Source organism: Mustela nigripes, chromosome 4 (assembly GCF_022355385.1).
Source record: "Mustela nigripes isolate SB6536 chromosome 4, MUSNIG.SB6536, whole genome shotgun sequence".
Taxonomy (NCBI): Eukaryota; Metazoa; Chordata; class Mammalia; order Carnivora; family Mustelidae; genus Mustela; species Mustela nigripes.
This window is the reverse complement of record NC_081560.1, coordinates 46,127,489-46,149,285: the sequence shown is the minus strand read 5'-3', so window position 1 is coordinate 46,149,285 and position 21,797 is coordinate 46,127,489. Positions and strand designations below refer to the sequence as shown.

General features: G+C 39.6%; 1 protein-coding gene across 1 annotated transcript in view; it reads left to right on the top strand.

Annotated features, from left to right (window-relative positions):
• The window catches only part of PLEKHA8 (pleckstrin homology domain containing A8), a 52,986-nt gene that overhangs the window by 5,657 nt on the left and 25,532 nt on the right, over window positions 1–21,797 (top strand). The window contains exons 2-7 of the mRNA XM_059396650.1: window positions 11,788–11,904; window positions 12,870–13,025; window positions 14,405–14,529; window positions 17,301–17,459; window positions 18,693–18,733; window positions 20,262–20,419. Of these exons, the coding sequence (XP_059252633.1) occupies window positions 11,788–11,904; window positions 12,870–13,025; window positions 14,405–14,529; window positions 17,301–17,459; window positions 18,693–18,733; window positions 20,262–20,419 (756 nt within the window). The remainder of the gene's footprint in view (window positions 1–11,787; window positions 11,905–12,869; window positions 13,026–14,404; window positions 14,530–17,300; window positions 17,460–18,692; window positions 18,734–20,261; window positions 20,420–21,797) is intronic.

The following is a 21,797-nucleotide window of genomic DNA, read 5'->3' as shown; positions in this document are numbered from 1 at the left end:
CTCTGATGACTAAGGAAGTTGATCATCTTTTCATGTGCTTATGAGCCATTTGTCTATCTTCTTTGGAGAAATGTCTATTTACTGCCTTTGCCCATTTGTTGACAGAGTTATTTTGTTATTATAGAATTGTAATACAGGTTCCTTATCAAATATATGACTTGCAAGTATTTTTCCTGTTCTGTAGTTTACCTCTCACTTTCTTTTTTAAAGATTTTATTTATTTATTTGACAGAGATCACAAGTAGGTAGAGAGGCAGGCAGAGAGAGAGGAGGAAGCAGGCTCCCTGCTGAGCAGAGAGCCCAATGTGGGGCTCTATCCCAGGACCCCGGGATCATGACCTGAGCCGAAAGCAGAGGCTTTAACCCACTGAGCCACCCAGGCGCCCCTACCTCTCACTTTCTTAATGGTATCATTTACAGCACAAAAGTTTTTAATTTTGATGCCCAGTTTATCAGTTTTTTGCTTTTATTGCTTGTGCTTTTACTGTCGTATCTTAAGAAACGATTGCCTAACTTAACCCAAAGTCATGAAGATTTACTCCTGTTTTTTTCCTAAGTTTTTATAGTTTGAGCTCCTACATTTAGGTCTGTGGTCCATTTTGTGTATGGTATGAGAGTCAAGGGTCCCCTTTATCCTTCACATTCTCTGTCATATCCAGTGTTCAACTCTTTTTTCATAATTTCAGTGATGGGATCATGGGCCAGTATATTTGAATATTTTAAATGCAAAGGTTTGAAGTTGGAAAGGCCTGAATTCAAAGTTCCGCTTGGCTACTTACTAGTGCTGACACCTTGAGTAAGTTACTTAATCTCCCTGAGCCTCAGTTTTAAGATGACAGCAAGAATAATAGCCATACTAGGTCTATTATGAAGATGAGATGGGTAACATTATATGAACCTGCCTGGTACATAGTTTGCTTGCTGTTAGGTTAATTTGACAACTGTTTGATTAATGATGCCAGAAAAATTCAGTTGTTAATTTTATCTGTGTGCAAACTCTGGCTCCTCATGGCTTCTGAGAATATTTGTATCCTGAATTCTTTAAATCCTCCTTTTGGGAGTTGGGAGTGGTATAATTTATAAAGGAAGATATTCAAATGAACCCTCAGAATCTTGAAATTGATGGAATTGACTCTGTAGTCCTATGACTGTCATTCTTTTGAATGAATGCTGATTACAGATCAAGTAATTTTGTGTATTACTGTACTTTTGCTTCTAGCAAAAATTAATAATCTGGTAAGGAACATAAGACATGTCAGACCATTGCCTCATTGGCACTCCATCAAAAGCAGTACCAGTCTTTCCCTTGATTCTCATGTGTGATGTAGCTGGGGATGTTAGGAGTATATGACTGTGGAATCTTATGTCTGTAGACTGAAGAGGTTTGGGGACCATTTTTCTCAGACTATACTCTCAGCGTTTAATCTCTGCCATTTCCTGTTACCATTACTTCCATCTTATTCAGAATTGAGCAAAAGATAGTTGAATTCCATTAGGAATAGATTTGAGACAGACAAAACATGCAATGGAGCTCTGTTGTACATAAGACAGATGAATGAGACAATGGGGAGGGTAAGTCCAAGAAAAATTCCATGGTGCTTGGGCGTTTCTCTCCTTAGATCTGTTTTCAAGTTTGTGGAGGGTATAACAGTACCAGGAGAGATGGAAAAATGGCTGACTTCAAGTGTTAGCCAGAGAGGAAACAAAATATCATTTGCTTGAGAATCTATTCCATGCCCTTTAGGTAGAATTGTTCTTGTGTAATCCAAGGCAAGGATAGCTCTGTCTTGGTTTTTAAATACCTGAGGAATGGTTTCAACAATCTACTTTTTAACACAGTCTACTAGCCCCCAGTCAGCCAATCATTCATTCACTAAGAATGAATGAAACAGTAAGTATCAGCTTCTTACTAGACCCTGTGTGTATGTTAGGGATACTGTTTTGAATAAGACATGATCTGTTCTCAAGGAGATCATAGTCTAGTGGATATCCCTCTTAACTATGAAAAATGCCCTTCTAAATTCATGATTTTGACCCTTAAACCTTTACATAGTTGTTTCAAGGCTGTGGCTTGACAGGCCTAGAAGAACCACATTGCATATCACTGATCCCTAGGTGTAGTTAGCTGTTAACTATCAGCCTGTGTCTATACTGGAATTTTAAAGGCAAATTTGGGGCAACCTTGACAGGCTGGAATGTTAAAGTCTTTGGTTGTCCAAGTTGACATCACACATGTCCTTTTGCTTTTCTGCCTCTTCTGGCCATTATATGCAGCTTGGATGGAGACCAGCCCTCCATCTTCTGAGGCCCATGTAAGCAGCCAGAAATGATACAGGGAAGAAAGAATATGAGTAAGGTATAAAACTGGTCCAAGGAAATAGGCATACCTTTGTTAAGAAAAATGTAGGAATCCTAAAAAGAAGGGAGGGAGGAAGAAAGAAAGGCATGGGGGAGGGAGGGAAGGCGGAAGGGGATGGGAATAGAAAGGAAAATGTAGGAATCCTTTTTCAGAAGTGGTCAGGGAAGACTTCATGGAAGAGGTGGGACCAACAGGTGGGTGGAATTGACCTGGGCAGCAGGGAAAGGCGAGGGAACAGAAGTGACTCTCAGTAAGGAAACCAGCAGTACTAAAAAGGAGAGTTCTGTCCTGAGAGCAGGAGGAAATACTGGGGTGTTGTTGGGTTAAGCCAAATCAACCCTGATAGTTTTTAATTGGTAGGGAGTTACTTGGAGTTTCTCAATAGGAGGGAAGAACAGGTAAAAACAGTACGTAAGGAAGATTTAGCTGGCTAAAACATAATAAGGAAGGAGGGAAAGCTGAAATACAGGACAAGATGATGATGGAAGAGGAAAAGGGAGGCAGTATCCTCCATTTCACAGATTAATAAACCAAGGCTTTTACGATAAATAATTAACTTAGAATCACACAGTATGGGGCACCTGAGTGGCATAGTTGGTTGGGTGTTCAGCTCTTGATTTCGGCTCAGATCTGATCTAAGGGTCATGAGATTGAGCTGTGTCCAGCTCTGCACTCAGCAAGAAGTCTGCTCAGGTTTCTCTCTCTCTCTCTCTCTCCCTCAAATAAGTAAATCTTAAAAAAAAAAAAAAAAAAAAAAAAAGAATTTGCACAGCAAATAAATCTTGAGCCAGGTCTGCCTGACTTCATGTCCTTCCCATGATTTTATGCCATATGCCTCAGCATGGGCATGGTATAATGTTGAAGCCAAGAGTGAAAATGAGGGCAGTTGGGAAAGACTTAGAGACTGAACTGGAAGGATGGGGCAGAAGTGGCCCTCAGATGTGGAGCTAGGATAGTAAGAGGATGCTGGGTTTGTTAAAAGTGACATTATAGTCAGAAGAAAGATGACATGTTAAACCTTAGCTATTCTGTTTAGTCCACCTCTTTCATTTATAAATGGGAAAATAATGCCCAGAGGAATTAAGTAATATGCTCAAGATGACACATCTAGATGTTATGAGTCTGAACTTGAACCAGTTTCCTATTTTCTTGATTAAGGTGATGGTAGGACATGTATCAGAAGCATTGCCTAGAACAAGTAAATATAACAAATACACGGTTCCATAGCCCAAAGCACACAGCAGAGGTAACTTACAGCAGGCTCAACAGAAGAGAATATAATTTGTATGATATACTGTAATTACAGGCTCCTCACCATCTGCATGCCTGACTCCCCAGTAGACTATTACTCTTTGAAGTCTGAGATCTTCTTTTCTCTAAATCTCTAAGCTTGGCAAATTATAAGTGCTCAAAAAATGCTTTGTGAATTAATTAATGGTAAATTGAGGAACCTATAATTTAGTTAATGCTTGGTTATTTTCTTTACTATTAGGGATGTCTCTTCCCTTCTTCCCAGCTGCAACAAAGTCTTATGACTGACCTGGCAGAGGAGCCCACAGCTTTGTTATCCACTGTCCAGTCTGAAGCTCCCAGAGGGAAGCCAAGTTTGGGGGGAGGGTTCTGATGAGGTGGAATATGGCTGAGCACCCACCATTGGACATGGAAAACACCAAAACTGTAGAGGTCAGGGGTTAGTAGCTGCTTTCCTTCAATGTAAAAATGATAATAGGTTTTCTCACCTTTAACATATCTATAGAACATCCCTAATATACTGTATTGTAACCATCATATAATATGTATGGGTTATGAATACAGCAACCATAATTTATGGTGAATAAATTAAGTCTTGACTCACCATTTCAGAAAGATTGTTACTCCTATAAAGACATTTCGTCTCCCTTTATTTTCTTGACATTAGCTAATTCTCTTGAAGTAGATTCTGCAAAAGAATTGACTTTCCTATTACTTTGACTTAAGATAGAGGTTTATGGGTTTTGAAAGCTGAAAGAGACTGTTAGACTCATTCTGTAATTCTGTAGAAAAGGAAATTAAAGCTGAAAGATGCATTCAGCCTTTTTGCTTCTTTTCTGTTCCTGTTTGATTATGGTCACTAGTGTTTACCTCTTATGGTTGATGAAAAAGCACCTTTCATTAATTTTTTTTCTTTATACTTAGCTTAATTTCCTTTTTTTTCTTTTTTAAAAATTTTATGTATTTGAGAGTAGTGAACAAGAGAGAGAGCAGAGGCAGAGGAAGAGGATGTCGACTCCCCACTGAGCAGGGAGCCAGATATGGGGCTGGGTCCCAGGACCCTGGGATCATGACCTGAGTCGAAAACAGGTGCTTAACTGACTGAGCCACCCAGGCGCCCCTTAGCTTAATTTTCGTTAAGAGATTTAAATAGCCCCTTCTTTTGTTTTCCTACTTTTCTATACAGCAGCATTTCATTATGTATTTTGAGAAGTTTGCAACGTTATTTTTTTTTATTTAATTTTTTCCTGTTAGGCGATAATACTGTAAACTTTTGGTTTCCCATAACACCTAATTGGTAGAAGTTCTGAAGAAACTATGGTGGGTTTATAGGCAGAGTGTAGTACCTTAGCATGAAGTTGACATTTCACTTAGTGGGTTTCCTACTAGTCCTGTTTAAGAGTGTTATTATTGGGCTAAGATGGAGTAAGCTCACTGTAGCCTCTTTCCCACTGAGTACAACTTAAAACAAAGCAACATACTCGCGCAACTATCTGAGAACTCTGAAAAGTAAATAATAGCAAGCAGACCGGGTAGGGAAGCAAAACCACCACCATGGTAAAGGTGAATACTCTTGAAACAAATGGAAAGGTATAGGTTCTTAGCAGAGAATTATAAAATACTGAAAAGGACTAAATGGACATTTTAGAACTAAAAAGTATAATATAATTTTTAAAAATCAATCAGTAGATGGGCTCAGTAGAATATAGATGGCACAGAAAAGAAACAGTGAGCCTGAGGATAAGTCAATAGAAATTATCCAGTCTTAAGCACAGAAAAAAAAAAATTGGTATAACTGAAAGGAAAAGTAAATCCACAATTATCTTTGGAAACTTCAACATTCTTCTCTTAGTAATCCATAGAACAAGTAGACAGTAAATCATCCAAAGATACAGAAGATCTGAACGCTCTCCACCAATTTGACCTAACTGACGTTTGTAGAGTAATCCTTCAAACAGCAGCTGAATACTGTACTTTTTTCCCTTTGTAAAAAGATTTATTTATATATTTGATAGAGAAAGTGAGCATGAGCAGGGGGAGGGGCAGAGGGAGAAGCAGCCTACCCTCTGAGCCAGGAGCCAAACCTGGGGCTGGATCCCAGGACCTTGGGACCATGACACCAGCTGAAGGCAGACACTCCACCCACTGTGCCACCCAGGCACCCCTGCTGCATTTTTGTTGTTGTTGTTCAAATGCATGTGGGACGTTCACTAAGATCAGTCATGTTCTGGGCTACAGTAGAAACTGTGCCCGATTGAAAAGAATGCCCTTTCTTTAACAGAAATAAACTAAAAATCAGTGACAGAAAGATGTGGGAAATCCCCACATGTTAGGAAATTAAACAGTATACTTCTGAGTAACCTGTAGGTCGAAGAGGAAGTCTCCCAAGAAAATTGTGAAATAGTTTCAACTTAAAATGAGGACACAACAGTGGTTGGCCAGGGATAAAATGTGGGAAGAGGGCTTGACCTCAGAGGAGCAGCACAAGGGAATTTTAAGGGGAGGATAATGGAATTTAACTGTATCTTTATTTTTTTTTAATTTTTAATTTCTTTTTAAGATTTTATTTATTTACTTGAAAGAGAGAGAGAGAGACAGTGAGAGAGAGCATGAGATGGGAGAAGGTCAAAGGGAGAAGCTGGCTCCCTGTGAAGCTGGGAGCCCAATGCAGGACTGGATTCTGGGACTCCGGGATCATAACCTGAGCCAAAGACAGTTGCTTAACCAACTGAGCCACCCAGGCACCCTTTCTGTATCTTTATTTTGGTGGTTGTTCAAAAATTATGCATTTATTGAAACTCAGAACTTTTAACCAAAGAAGAAATTTCACTACATGTAAATTTTAAAATATTTTTAAGAATTTAAGTGTCAGGGTGCCTGGCTGGCTCAGTCAGAGCATGTGACTCTTGATCTTAAGGTTGTGAGTTCAAGCCCTGTGCTGGGGATGGAGATTACTTAAAAATAAAACCTTGGTGGGGGGAAAAAGGAAGTAAAGTCCCTTTTTAAAGGAGTACCCTTTTTTTTTTTTTTTCCTTTAGTGAAATGTTTGGATGAGTTACTTGTCACAAGGGTACTGAGTAAAAAAAAGAAAGCTACAATATTTTTTAGACATGAGTATGACTCACAAATAATCACTTTTTGGTTCAGATCTTTAAAGGAATAAGAACATCTCTAGAAATTTGGATTTAAAAATGTAGTTGTGAAATAAAAAAGGAAGAAAATATAGTATAAATTAACATGAGCTCTGCTATTTTAGATCAAAATATATGTACATTTTTATCAAGAAAATTATGCTCGTTGAAAAAATATATATTGTTGAACAATTAGTTGAGCTGAAAAAAGTGAATTTTGCAAACAGTTTCTGTCAATTAAGTATAGACAGACATTGCACTATGTGAGAAAAGAACAAGCTGGTAACAGTTTGGGAATAATGATATTCAGATTTTCAATTTCTTTGAATAATGTTTTAAATTTTTTAGAGTATAAGTTTTATACTTCTTTTGTTGAGTTTATTCCTAGGTATCTTTTTCTCTTTGATGTTATTATAAAAGGAACTGTCTACTTTCATTTTCAGTTCATTGCAACTGTATACAAATACAATTGATAACCTGTATAGTGGTCTTCTATCTTGCAACTTTGCTAAACTTATTTTAATAGTCTTTTTTATTGGACTCCTTAGGTTTATGCTTTGTTTTGTTTTGAAATATACAAGAGTGTCTGCAAATAAAGGTGGATTTGCTTCTTCCTTTCCAGTCTGAATTGCTTTTATTTCATTTTGAACCCTAATTGCCCTGGCTAGAACCTCCAATAATGTCGAATAGAAGTGGCGAGAGGAAGCATCCATATGTTGTCTCTGGAAAAGCATCCAGTCTTTTGTCATTAAGTATGACTGGCTCTAGTTTGGGGTTTTGGGGTTTGGGGTTTTGCCTTTTTGGGGTTTTTTGCCGGGGGGGGGGTGGCTTTATCAGGATGAAGTTCTCTTCTGTTCCTAGTTGCTTCAGTTTTTGTTATGAAAGGGTGTTAGATTTTGTCAAGTGCTTTTGCTTTTTCTACATTTAGTGAAGTTGATTCATGTGATATTTAATAATCTTTTATTTAGGGAAAAAACCAACTCAGACTTGAAGGGGAAAAAAAGATATTTATTGGCTCACTTAAAAAAAAAAATCTCACTTGGGGCGCCTGGGTGGCTCAGTGGCTTAAGCCGCTGCCTTCGGCTCAGGTCGTGATCTCAGGGTCCTGGGATCGAGTCCCGTATCGGGCTCTCTGCTCAGCAGGGGGCCTGCTTCCCTCTCTCTCTCTCTCTGCCTGCCTCTCCATCTACTTGTGATTTCTCTCTGTCAAATAAATAAATAAAATCTTTAAAAAAAAAAAATCTCACTTAACTGAAAAATTCAGTGGATATCTTATCTATGGTTATAACATGGCCTTATTGTGAATGTCAGTCCAGATTTGCATCCTTTTCCTGCTTCCCTCAAATCCTCCTACACCGATTCCCTTCATATGTGAATCATGTTTAGATCTCTGGTGATGGCAGAATGACTGGTGGCTGCTCCAGGCAAACATCTTCAAGACCAAAGGAAAAAGAGTCTCCATTTCTTTCTGCCTTTGTCCAGACCCAGCAATAGTCCCAAGTTTATCTTGGGTTCACTTGTCTGTTGCAGAGTGTATCATTGAGGACAGGGGATGTGAAGTGCCATTTAAGCCTGAATCACATGTCCCCTCTGGAGCTGGTCAGCCCCACCCAACTACGTGGATAGAGTATGGAGAAGGAGATTTTCAGTAACAGAAATGTGCCGATTGCCAAAAATAAATATCCACTATGCCTTCTGTAGTGAAATAATCCAGGATAATGTGAAGTGTGTGAAATTGGCATTTAAGTACTTTTATTCCCCTACCCCATCCTTGGCAGGGGTAGCTTATATAAGCTAAAACTTTTCTCTGCTCATTGAAGTTTCTTGTCTAATCCTTCCAAGTGGGGAGTTTGGCTGATACCACATTCCATCTCCAATAGAGAATGGCTTAAAAAAGCAGTGGGGGTTGGACAGGAAGATTAATCTAATGGTAATCTAAGAGAGCAGGGACCTGTTACACCCACAGTTTTCATCTGCTTTTTTGTTACCTTGAATATTTTATCATTTCCAAGTATGTTAGTGAGGGTTTTCTAGAAAAACAGATCCAATAGGTACAGAATTGCATAGGTATTACATGCATACATGTATATGTATGTGTGCATATATCATACATGAAAGGTTTGATCCAAGGAGCTCTGGCAGTCATGTATGAGAAGTCCCATGATCTGCTCTAGGCAGGCTGGAGAATTAGGAAAGCTGGTGATGCAAGTTCAGTGTGAGTTCAAGGGCCTGAGAATTGGAGTGGTGGATGGTATAAATCCTGATCTGGGTCTATAATCCAGAGAACCAGGAGCATCGGTGTCCTAAGGCAGGAGAAGATGGATGTCTCAGCACAAAGAGAGAACAAATTCTCCATTTTTCTGCCTTTTGTTCTACTCAGGCCCTCGGTGGCTTGGATGGTGCCCGCCTGCAATGGTGAGGGCAGTCTTTACACAGTCTACTGATGCAGATGCTAATCTCTGCCACTGATACCCTCACAGACAGAACCAGAAACAGCATTTTATCAGCTGCCTGGGCACCCCTCAGCCCACCAAGTTGACACATAAAATTAACTATGACATCAGTCAAGGTAACCGCAAATTAATTTAAAACAGGAAATGGATTGATGGCCTCTTCATTCTTGCCTCTTTTCTCATATAGTTATTAGTGAGCTGTATCTGCGTGTCCCAGTCCCACTCCAGACTCTCCATTTCCCTGCCTGTAAATTTCATATAATGAGAATGAGACCTCTGTGGTCTTTTAATGTACTTTCTGAAAAATCCAGTAACTTTATGCTTTAAAGAAAAGTTATTCCTGGTCATGGTTTTTATAGTTACAAACTATAGGATAAAATAATGATATGTAGAACTTCCCTTGGTATAATTATAACTTCTAGGTAAATGTAGAACCTATTACAGGGAAGGTGGTGTTTCAGTTGCTATACAGTTTACCAGCTACTTTCAAGACTTAACTGCAGCTGTGCTTCTCATGTGTGTATGGGGGGGGCTGTTTAACTTTTTTCAGATTACTGGAAGATAAACCTAGTTTAGGGCCACATTTTTTCAATTTGTAGATATTTTTTCACATTTTAACAACTGAAGTTGGGAAGCATCTTAGAATCAGCACCATGTCATTACTTAATGGGCAGGTATTTTTTTCTTGCATTAAATAAAATAATGGCATGTCTTAAAATTGATGGTGTATGATTAATTTTCTGTGTCAGTTTTCCTGCACCCTGGGGTGCCTAGACATTTGGCCAGACATCTTTCTGAGTGTGTTTATGAGGGTATTTCTGGATGGGATTGGCATTTGAATTGGTAGATTGCCTTTCCTAATATGAGTGAGTCTCATCCAATCAGTCAGAGACCTATACAGAATACAAAGGCAAAGAAAGAGGAAACTCCTCCTGCCTGACTACGCTGGGACTTTGGTCTTTCCCTGCCTTCTGACCGGGACTGAAGGACAGCTCTTCTTGGGTCTTAAGCTTCTTGATTTGTGTGAATCAGGCATCAGATATCTATACCTAAGCAGCCCTTAGGGTTGTGCTCAAAGCTCCTACAGGCCTCCTCTCTGTCTGCCTCAGCCGCAGAAGAGTCTCATCAGAAAAATGTATCCCTAAAGGGCTATAGCATTTCTGAGAAAGAAAAATATATATCTGACTGAGGACTGTGACAAGGCTTATGCAGAAATAGTCAGAGATGACATTTTAGAAAAGAAGATTGAGCTCAGGCAGTAGCCCAGAAACAAGAATACAGAAAATAAGTTTGGTGTGTCTAGAATATAGATTGGCTAACAGCACTAGATAAGATGTATATTTCAACCGAATATGGTTTGTCCCCTGAAATTCTCCAAAGTAAATTGAATTGTTTTAAGATTATTTCATTTCAGTGGATCAATATTAAGTATTAAGTCAAAGTTATCTTCTCCTAGGGCTCAGATGCCCCTACACACAGGCTTATTAGCACTCTGTAACTCTGTGACATTGAAAGGGCTGTAGCCGGGGCATAGTGCAAGAGCCCTGGACTCAGTGGGGAGCCCACACAGACCAGCTTCAGCCATTTGCTGCTGACAGATTCCAAAGACAGACTGAGTGGTGGTGAAACAAGAAAATAATGTATTTCAGTGAGACCAACACTAACAAGTCAGCAGACTGACATCTCTAGGACAGTCTCCAGAGTGCTGAAAGTACTCTTGAGTTTATTCTTTTGTTTTTTAATTTTATTTATTTTTTAAATTTATTTATTTTTATTAACATATAATATATTATTTGCTTCATGGGCACAGGTCTGTGATTCATCAGTCTTACACAATTCACTCCTGGGTTTAGATAAGGAAAATGTGGGACAAATGTCAGTGGGTATGTACGCTGGGCAGTAAAGGTCAGGTCGATCACTGTCTTAGGGTTAATTGTGCACGGTCTTGCTGAAGTCAGGACAGTGGTTTTAATGCTTGAGGGGGTAGTTTCAGTTCCTATCAGGGAATGCTTTGCCTCTGTTAAGACATAAGTGGTGAGAAGAACTTATCAGGAAGCGGAGACTAGGGTCAAAATGGAGGTGGTTGAAGTCCTCTTTCAGAGCAGTGCGATGTTCTGCCTCATTTCGAAGTTTTCTTTTTTCTTTTTTTTGGGGGGGGGGTTAATTTTTCTAAACCAGAGGAGAAGAGAGCAAGAGTGTGATAACAATGTTCAGGAAACAATAATCTTTTATCTTAAAAAAATTAAAAACTGGTGATTATTAGTACCATATTAAAGGTAAAGGAAATAAAAATCACCAATAATCCTGTTAACTAGAGAATCATCACTATGTTCCTGATCCTTGCAGACTTCTACTATTATATTAAGTGACTAAAAATATATGCCCCTGTGGGTGTTTGTTTTTAATTAAAAAACGGGATCATGCATACAGGTAATTTACTAAGCTACTTCTTTCCCTTAGACTTTCCTCTGGAATTTAAGCTCCTTGGAGGAGCTGGGACCCAGCCTCCCTTTGTCAGGTCCCATTGTTGTGTCCTGGGAGGCAGCTCCCAGGTAGGCAGTAACTGAGACCAGGCTCTTGCTTCTATTTGCAGGTTGGCAGCCTCGGTGGTTCCTTCTCTGTGGGGGGATATTATCCTACTATGATTCTCCTGAAGATGCCTGGAAAGGTTGCAAAGGGAGCATCCAAATGGCGGTCTGTGAAATTCAAGGTGAGAAACCAAGACATTTGCAGGTATTCTTTTTCTTTCTCCCATAAAATAAAAAAGCACTGGCCTCTGCGTGTCTCTCTCTCTGACGTTCTTATGGTACAAAGATACATAGTGCTATGTCCCAAAGAAAGACTTGCAAATAAGACCTAAAACTGCAGCCAGTTTTTACAAGGAGGTTGTTGAAGAAGTAGTCAAAATAAATGAGAGCAATGTACTTTACCACATATCTCGTGCTCATTTTTTAATCACTTGCTCACCTAAAACCAGCAACTATGTGCATAGCTTAGTTAGTTTTTTTACTGCAGCATCAAATGCTTCTGTGTTTAGATCAGGACGCACGCGCACACACCCTCTCACCACCGCTACATACTTAAAACAAGCAAACAGATACAGACCTGCAAATAGCCTTTACTTCTTGGTTTGCAGACGTCTTGAGCCATGCTAAGAAGATGTGGCTCTGAAACAGATTAGAAGAGAAACAAATGAGAAGGGTATTTTGCAGCCAGATGGGAGGTGAGAGTGTGGTTTGCTTATTTCTTCTCCCAAAGGTCTCACACTTTTGTTCCAACTTGTGAAGGACAGTAGAAAAGGAAAAATAATTGTGTTCTTGATTGCTTTCCAGTAAATCCAAGAAGATACAGAGGCGCACCCTTACTTGCTGGCATGCAAACCTTTTTGGCCTCAGAGTGCTATTACTTTATACACAAAAGCCAAAGAGAGATTCTGTCTCTATTCTGATAAGGAGAGTTGAGTGCTTCTTTTTTAGTCTTAGTGATATGTTGGAGCCAGCCAGGGCTTTTCGTCTTCAGCAGCAGAGGCATCAAAGAAGAGATAAATAAACTAGGGGAGGTGGTAAGTGCTAGCTAGAATTGACTTGTACCAGTTGAGCTCAAGAATTTGGGTGGGGTGGAGGCTACCCAGATAGGGCTCTTCTGGTTTCTGACCTCCCTCTGCCTTGCTCCCAGTTCATTCCGTAGATAATACACGCATGGACCTGATAATCCCTGGGGAGCAGTATTTCTACCTGAAGGCCAGAAGTGTGGCTGAGAGACAGCGGTGGCTAGTAGCCTTGGGGTCAGCCAAGGCTTGCTTGACTGACAGTAGGACCCAGAAGGAAAAAGGTAAGTATCGATTGTGCTCTGGTCTGGAAACCTTGGGAATCTCCTCTGGCATCTCTGGGTTCTCATATTTGTTATCTTGCTTCTGACCATGTAGCCAGCTTTTTGTATCTTGCAAATGCCATGTACCTCTGGAATTTAAACCACAGTTTGTATCTGACTCTTCTCTCTTAGCATATCATACTAGAGAGAGCACAGGCTTTGGAGCCAGACACAACTGGATTCAAATCATGGCTTTGTAAGTTTCTGGCTTTTTGTCCTTGGCGTAGGTTACTTAATCTCTCTAATCCTCAGCTTCCTTATATTTTAAAAAGAGGTAATAACCAGGGTTAGAAGGGCTGCCATGAGGATTAGTAATGATATGAACCTGTTTAGTACCCAGTCTGGCACAAAGTTGATCTTTGGTAAACAAGCCTCGGAGCAGGGTACTTTCTTCTGTAACACCCCACTCCCCGCCCCTTCCCTGAGGTGGGATGGATACTTAATTGTTAGGTTGCTACTGCTTAATGCTCATTAACTCAACATCATTAGGTCTCCGGAGAACCCTGACACAACTTTCTGTGGGGACAAGTTGAGGGGGGGGCGGTAAGTTCCAGGGCTTACTGCCTGAGCCCTAGCGTCACCTTCCCAGCTCCTGTCCCCGAAGAGATTGGCAGGGGACAGGGGCCTCTTTCTCATGACAGGTGTGGTAGGTGTGCTTAACTCTTCAAGTAGACACAGGAAAATGGCCTCTTCCTTGGTTGTTTTCTAATGCTAAATTGGGAGCATATTCTAGACACTGTCAGCTTTGACTCAGATTAGGTTGTAATGTGTAGCTTTTTCATGGGGAGAAAAACAGAAGTGATAATGACTCGCTGAGCCCTCAGCGCCAGAGTAGCTGGAGCGCTGTGCTAATGAGAGAGCAGCAGGTGCGCTGGCAGCGTCCTTAGTCTTGATGGGTGGCGTGCTGGACCAGTTCTGTGAATCAGCAAGCCATCTTATTAGTGATAATTGCACGTTACAGAGCAGTTTCCCAGTTTTGGGTACTGTTAACAGGTAGATAGCTATGACCCCATTTTACAGATAGTGAAAACTGTGCAGCAGATGAACCCTTGACTCTGCTACCAGTTCTGACACGAGGGTTTGAAAAGTATGCTATATCCTTCTTCCTATACTAGTGATCATTCAGTGTGTTAGCCCAAGAAATAATATAGATTACAAAAGACCAGACATCTCCTTTTTCTGTTTTTCTTGCCCCCATTATCTTCATATTTATTTTACCGGTAACCCATACCATAAACATCTGACTTTACATACAGGTTATAACTTCTACTCTATGGTATGCTCACTAGTCAATTACTCATTCATCTTGATAATTATATTATCATCATTTTGTTATTTAGAGTTTGCTGAAAACACTGAAAACTTGAAAACTAAAATGTCGGAACTGAGACTGTACTGTGACCTCCTTGTTCAGCAAGTGGATAAAACAAAAGAAGCGACCACAACTGGTGTGTCCAATTCTGAGGTAAAATACTACTCGTCTTAGTGACAGGAAAAGTAGCATCAGATGTTGCTTACAGGTATTGATTACTCTCACACAGCCCTTGACTATTTTAGAACTTACTATTTTTCAGAGGAAAAAAGTAATAAAATTCAACGAAGAGAAGAAATGTGTGCATTTCAGCATACGGAAGCATATACTTTTCCTTCATGGAATGAAGTCAGGATTAATTAGTTGGTAACATTTGGAACCTTTAACATTGGTGCCACTAGCCTAGCTGATGTACTAAAATATGTTTTTCCCCACTTTGCATCACTTTATTAATACAGCTTTACCTGTGTAGCACAGCTACTTCTATAGGTGTGGCTACTAACATACCAACATACCAACATCATGTCTGTCAGTAATGTGTACCTGTCATCTTTGATGAGACTGTAACAAGATTTTACTTTATTTATTTATTTATTTTTAAAATAAGTTCTATACCCAACATGGAGCTTGAACTCACCACCCAGAGATCAAGAATTGCATGCTGGGGCGCCTGGGTGGCTCAGTGGGTTAAGCCTCTGCCTTCAGCTCAGGTTTTGATCCCAGGGTCCTGAGATCGAGCCCCACATCGGGCTCTCTGCTCAGAAGGGAGCCTGCTTCCTCCTCTCTCTCTGCCTGCCTCTCTGCCTACTTGTGATCTCTGTCTGTCAAATAAATAAATAAAATCTTAAAAAAAAAAAAAAAGAATTGCATGCTCTGTGGACTAAGCCAGCCAGGCACTCCTGTAAAATGGTTTTCTTGGTGACCATAGTAACTGTGCTTTAGTATAGACTAGAGCTTTCAAAGATGGAGACACAGCTTTTTTTTCTGCCCATTGTCAGTAAGGATTACAATTTTTAATGTTTATTTATAAAGTTGTCATTTACTCATCCTAATGTATTCAGAGATCTATCTGGTGTTAGGCTGTGTGTTGAATGGTTCATACTACCCACGGAGGTCTCTCTCTACTCTCAGAGTAGTTATAATCCGAACAACAATGCTTACAAAATGAAGAATTGATAGATTCTAGTTAATGGTTTTAGTAGAAGAATATTGTGTTGCTGATGGTTATATGCTTTCAGATTTTCTTGTAAGGATGATTTAACTCACTTTCATTCACTTCCATTTGGGCTTTCTTAGTCATTCTAACAACTGCCTGTTGTGTACAAGACAGTGTGGTGGGAGGCAGGAGGAGAGGGATACCAAAAAAACCTTTCAGTCCTGCTCTTGGGATGCTTACAGTTCAGAGCAGTGATTCTCAGCCCAGAGCAGTTTTGCCCCTTAGGACAAATTTGCAGCATTTGGAGACATATTTTGGTCAACATGACTGAAGGAGTGCTATTGGCATCTAGTGTAGGGAGGCTAGGATGTTGCTTCACATCCTGCAGTGGGCAGGAGAGCTCCCCCACCAGCTTCCTCCACTCCAAAAATTAGCCCCCCATGTCAGTCATATCACAGTAGAGCCCTGGCCTAATGGGGAAGGGAAAATGGGAACATAGCAAATTTTTAAAATTAACATATTATGTATTATTTGCTTCAGGGGTACAGGTCTGTGAATCATCAGTCTTACACAATTCACAGCACTCACCATAGCACATACCCTCCCCAGTGTCCATAACCCAACCACCCCAACACCCCAGCAACCCTCAGTTTGTTTCCTGAGATTAAGAATCTCTTATGGTTCATCTTCCTCTCTGGTTTCATCTTGTCTCATTTTTCCCTCCTTTCCCCTATGATCCTCTGTCTCGTTTCTCAAATTCCTCATATCAGTGAGAGCATAGGATAATTGTCTCTCTCTGATTGACTTACTTCACTTAGCATAAAGACCCTCTAGTTCCATCCATGTCATTGCAGATGGCAATATTTCATTTTTTGATGGCTGTATAGTATTCCATTGTATGTATATATGTATGTTGTATCTATATCTATCTATCTATCTATCTATCTATCTTTATAGATAGATAGATACACACATGCATACATACATTCATATTATGTCTTCTTTACCATTCATCTGTTGATGGACATCTAGGTTCTTTCCATAGTTTGGCTATTGTGGACATTGTTGCTACAAACATTCGGGTGCACGTGCCCCTTCAGGTCAGTACAATTGTATCTTTAGAGTAAATACCCAATAGTGCAATTGCTGGGTCATAGGGTAGTTCTATTTTCAACTTTTTGAGGAACCTCCATACTGTTTGCTGATGTGAGGCTTAGCATGAACAACTCCATCTTGAGCCCAGTCTTGTTTCATTTATACCATTAAGATTGTTTACTGTACTCTGTAGTCAGGGTGTGACCTCAGTTTCCTGAACAACTTATTAATATCAATATTCAGAGGAAAAACACCCTGAACAAGTAAAATAATGGGAGAAAAGGTGATTAGATATTCAAAAAGGTGATTAGATATTCCAGTTGCTAAAAGCTCTTTAAGTCATCTGTACCAAAAGCCAAAAACCCATTCTGAAAGTAAATGATGAATGACTTACGGTTTCTAATTCTTCTATTCTAGAACCTAATTTTTACTCAGGCAATGGGAGACATTTTTCCATTGATTCCACTGATCATTGGTCCATGTGATTCCCTATTTCATGTTAGTAGATAAAGTGGACTCAGTATTTTCCTTTTGTAAATGATGTACATATTTGTCCAGCAAAATAGCTGGGTACATTATTACTACACGGTGGATAAAAACCTCTACGGACATTCCGCCATCAGGCTCTTTCTTTTTTGGTAAGGTAAAGGAGTCTTTCTCTCTTGTTCCATAGGAAGGAATCGATGTGGGAACTCTGCTGAAATCCACCTGCAATACTTTTCTGAAGACTTTGGAAGAATGCATGCAGATAGCAAACGCGGCCTTCACCTCTGAGCTCCTCTATCGCACTCCCCCAGGTTCACCACAGCTGGCCGTGCTCAAGTCCAACAAGGTAAAGCCAGCTCAGCTTGGCAGCACAGGACATAATGAAAAGCTTAGAAGTTAAAAAGTGATGTAATGAACCATGTTAATCATCACCCTTTGGTGATTGAGAAAGACATTTTTTTTTTTTTTTAATTTTTTTTATTTTTTTAAGAGACTTTTTTTTTTTTTAATTTTATTTATCAGAGAGAGAGAGAGAGAGAGAGAGCAAGCACAGGCAGACAGAATGGCAGGCAGAGGCAGAGGGAGAAGCAGGCTCCCTGCGGAGCAAGGAGCCCGATGTGGGACTCGATCCCAAGACGCTGGGATCATGACCCGAGCCGAAGGCAGCTGCTTAACCAACTGAGCCACCCAGGCGTCCCGAAAGACATTTTTTTAGTGACCTTCCCTTGAGGTCCACTTAAAAATTTCTGCCCTCAGTCCTCCGTATCCATTAATTTGTAGCAGTTTTATCACCTAAACCTGTCTTCGATGTAGCTAGTCTCTTTTCATCCTCCTTGTCCTGTGAATCTTGCCAAGATTTGTGGTGACCTTCTAACTAGCTACTTTCAGCCTAACCCTGCAGCCAGTGGTATTTCTGTTCATGAAGTGTAAACTGGACCACTTTACCTAAACCTCTCAGTGCCTCCTTCATTGTCAAAGGTTAATGTCAAAAATTCCAGAGCCCCAGCCTCTTACTCTGGCATTACCTGGCTTAACATACTAACTGCATACGGCTCCCTGACATCGTCACACCATTTCCCAGTGCCAAGCATGCTGTTCTCATTTATCTTCCCCTCGTTAGCCCTTCCCCAGCCTTCAGTATTTAATTTCCCCTCCCTAGAAACACCTCTATGCATACCCCTATTTTAGGGTTATTCTTATTGAAATTACCTTAAGGGTAGGAACCTCCATACTGTTTATCTTTATACTTTTAGTGTTTGAGACAATGCATCATCATCTTTAAAGAATATAACTAAAATTATGAGAAAGCCAACCAGCAGGGGTTTGGCTATAGCAATTAGATCCTTCAGAAGAGCCATCTTCCTTTTCCTTAGAAATGTGGGTACACTTATTAGAAAAAATACGAAGTACTGGTTGAGATTAATGACTCCCTTCTTTTGGGAGAAATTGTTCCTGTTGAGTCGGGCAGTTATATTATGGTCATATTTACCACTTTGATATATGATGAAACTTTAAATATGCTCTGTTGAAGTTTAACACGAAGCTTTCTTTTTTTTTTTTTTTTTCGCTTCTTTTAAAGATGAAACATCCTATTATACCGATTCATAACTCATTGGAAAGGTACAGTAACTCTTTTGATTTCTCTTCTTTCTAAAAACAAATAATTTTTTATTGTTTGTTTAAAAAAAAATATTTTGATCATCATTTGAGATAATACCAGAAGGAAACAGTATCTGATTTCCCTCTTGGGGGTGATCTTGAAGCAATGCAGACCTTTCACTCAGCATAGACTACCTGGGAAGATGTTTGCATCCGCCCCCACCACCCCGGTAAGGTTGGGCCTGCCCAGCACCGTAGTAACTTTTAATCGCTCTAGTGTGCTGCGGGTTGGGAGGAGCCGGACATCGACTTCAATGTGCTTTTATCCAGAAAAGACAGTACTATTTTGTTTTATTTAAAAATAAAAATGTTAGGTTGCCTTACAGTTTAAAAAAGAACAACAACTTAATATCGAAATCTAAACTAGTTCTTCCTCTAATTGCCCCTTCAGTTTTAGAAAAAAATACACATTTACATAGTTGTGTTCCTATTATTCGGGGTCTATATTCAGTTAGTATTTTATATAACCATTCCTATATTTTGACATACTCCATATATTTGTCCTTTCAAATTACTATTTAACGTTTCAACTCTCTTTGTATGTTATTGTTTGCTTTAGTATAAGGATTGTTCTAGTTTGGTTAACATTTTTACTTTGTTCTACTAGAAAACTTTGTTTTTTACTTTGTTCTACTAGAAAAATTTCTACTAGAAGAATTTCTACTAGAAAAAATTGTAGACTTTTTTCTCATGATAGTTCCTTAGTAAACACCTACATTTTAAATTGGTAAGTTGAAATATGGAATTTCTTTAGGGAAAAAATGCTTTTCCTAGAGTCACCATAGAGCTTGGATCCTTTCCCTTTGTTTTTATTAGGCGAAAATATTTTTGTTCTAATTTGGTTGGATCTAATCACTTAGAAGATGTTGTGATTATTCCTTCAACAGAATTAGCTGTTCCACTTGCATGTTAAAAGAGCCTTTTCTGTTAACCCTGAAGAGCAACAGATCCTCAGGAGGTATCCTGTGTCCTCCTGGGCTTTTTCTGTCAGACATACTTGGTGGGGCGTATTCTCCCCTAACCACAGCATGTAGCTTCTAGACACTTAACTGGTAGGCAAACACGTAGGAGTGGCTAGTGAGTATGAAAGCTAAAGAGAGAGAAAAACTTCCCAGGGAGAAGCTGAGGAAAGTGAGAAAAATGTTAAATGTATCCATATAGAAAGCTGATTGAAAACTAAAGAGCTGTCAATGACTTTTTTCTGTTGCTGGTGGGGAGCAGGAAGTCAGAGTCACCTGAGGGTCCATGAGAAGCCAGGAATGGCTCTTTGATTGCAGAATCTCAGTTGGGAGATGGGCCAGATACACGTCTGGGAGGCAGAAGCCTGAGAGGTTTGACTGATGCAACAATACTGGTTTTTAATCACTCTTAGAAGGAGTTGATGCTTGTGAACCCCTCCAGCCTTTCTCCGAGTAAGCTCTACATAGGCAGTCTATGGAAGATGAAATAATTGGACTTTTTGGTTTTTCTCCTTATAAAAAATTTTCAGGCAAATGGAGTTGAACAGTTGTGAAAATGGATCTTTACATATGGAAATAAATGCTGATGAAGAAATCCTAATGAAAAATAAAAGCTCCTTATATTTAAAACCTGCAGAGATAGATTGCAGCATATCAAGTGAAGAAAATACAGATGATAATATAACAGGTAAAAACAGAAGTGAGGTCTGAAGCAAGCGATTAAACTCAAACCATTGATCTTGGGAGTTTGATTGTTTATCCATGATGTGACACTTGACAGGGATTGGCCTCAAGAGAATATACTAGTAGATCCGAAGGCAGACATTAGCTTGATAACACGGCTCACTTGACCACGTTGTGCCATCCCATCCAACCCAGTATCGAAAAGGCAGAATGAGGAGGGTTTTTCCCACTCACTGTTCTTATCTGTGATGTCTGTGGGCTGCAGTGAGTAACAGCTGTCTGTGCTGACTTTGTAGAAAATATGAGTGCTTCACTGGCCTTCTACTCTAAGTTCAAGATCCTTTGAACGTAAACTAAGATGTCAGACTTAACAGAGTATAAAGGTGTGTCAGTTTAGGTTGCTCTGCTGGTTTCTAGTGAGGCCAGAGGATGGCAGAATTCACCAGCCACCCATCAGGTTTTCACCCAGCCTTCTCTGTCCATCAAGCCAGAGTCCCACATTTCAGATAATAGCTTGTGGTTGAAAATGCCAGCCTTTCAAATTTGCTAATTCCATTGACTCTAACCACTAAAACCAGCTTCAGATCAGTCCAAGACAACCATAGTAAGCTTTTATTTATGTTTAAGTGTTTAATATATATTTTGAAAATAAAATTTTAAACAAGTTTCTTGCTCATCTCCCCTGAAATAAAAGACCCTGTTTTTTCCATATGAGTTGTGGGAAAAGAAGATGCATTTCATAGCTGTTAATCTGAGGCAAGGACTCTTATCCCTTGAATAAATAATAAAGATAGGAGAATTTCTGTGGAAACAGTACTGTTATTTGACCAATAATCTTACTTCTATGAATTTGTCTCCAGGGACTAGTCAAGTTAAGGACAAATATCTGTGGACAGGGATATTCTTTATGACATTACAATTGATTCTCATTATTCGTGATTGTGTTCTATAAAGTTACTACAGACACTGAATTAGCAAATACTGAACCATTGCTTCTAGGGGAAAAACAGAGTTTGGTTCCTACAAATTGTTGTTCACAATTTGGTCAACTTATCAGTATATAGACTTGTTTTATGTGTGTTTCTGTTTAAAGACACCTTATTTAATATGTACACCTTATTTGATATGTACTGTTGATTCATTAGCATTGATAACTTGTGCCTGAATGAAAAATACCTGACACATGTATTTTCTCCATAAGGCACATCACAGCCTTCTTACATTTAGAAAGAGTAGACATGGGGTACCTGTGTGGCTCAGTCATTAAGCATCTGCCTTTGGCTCAGGTCATGATCCCAGGGTTCTGGGGTTGAGCCCCACATTGGGTTCCCTGCTCAGCAGGAAGCCTGCTTCTTCCTCTCCCACTCCTCCTGCTTATGTTC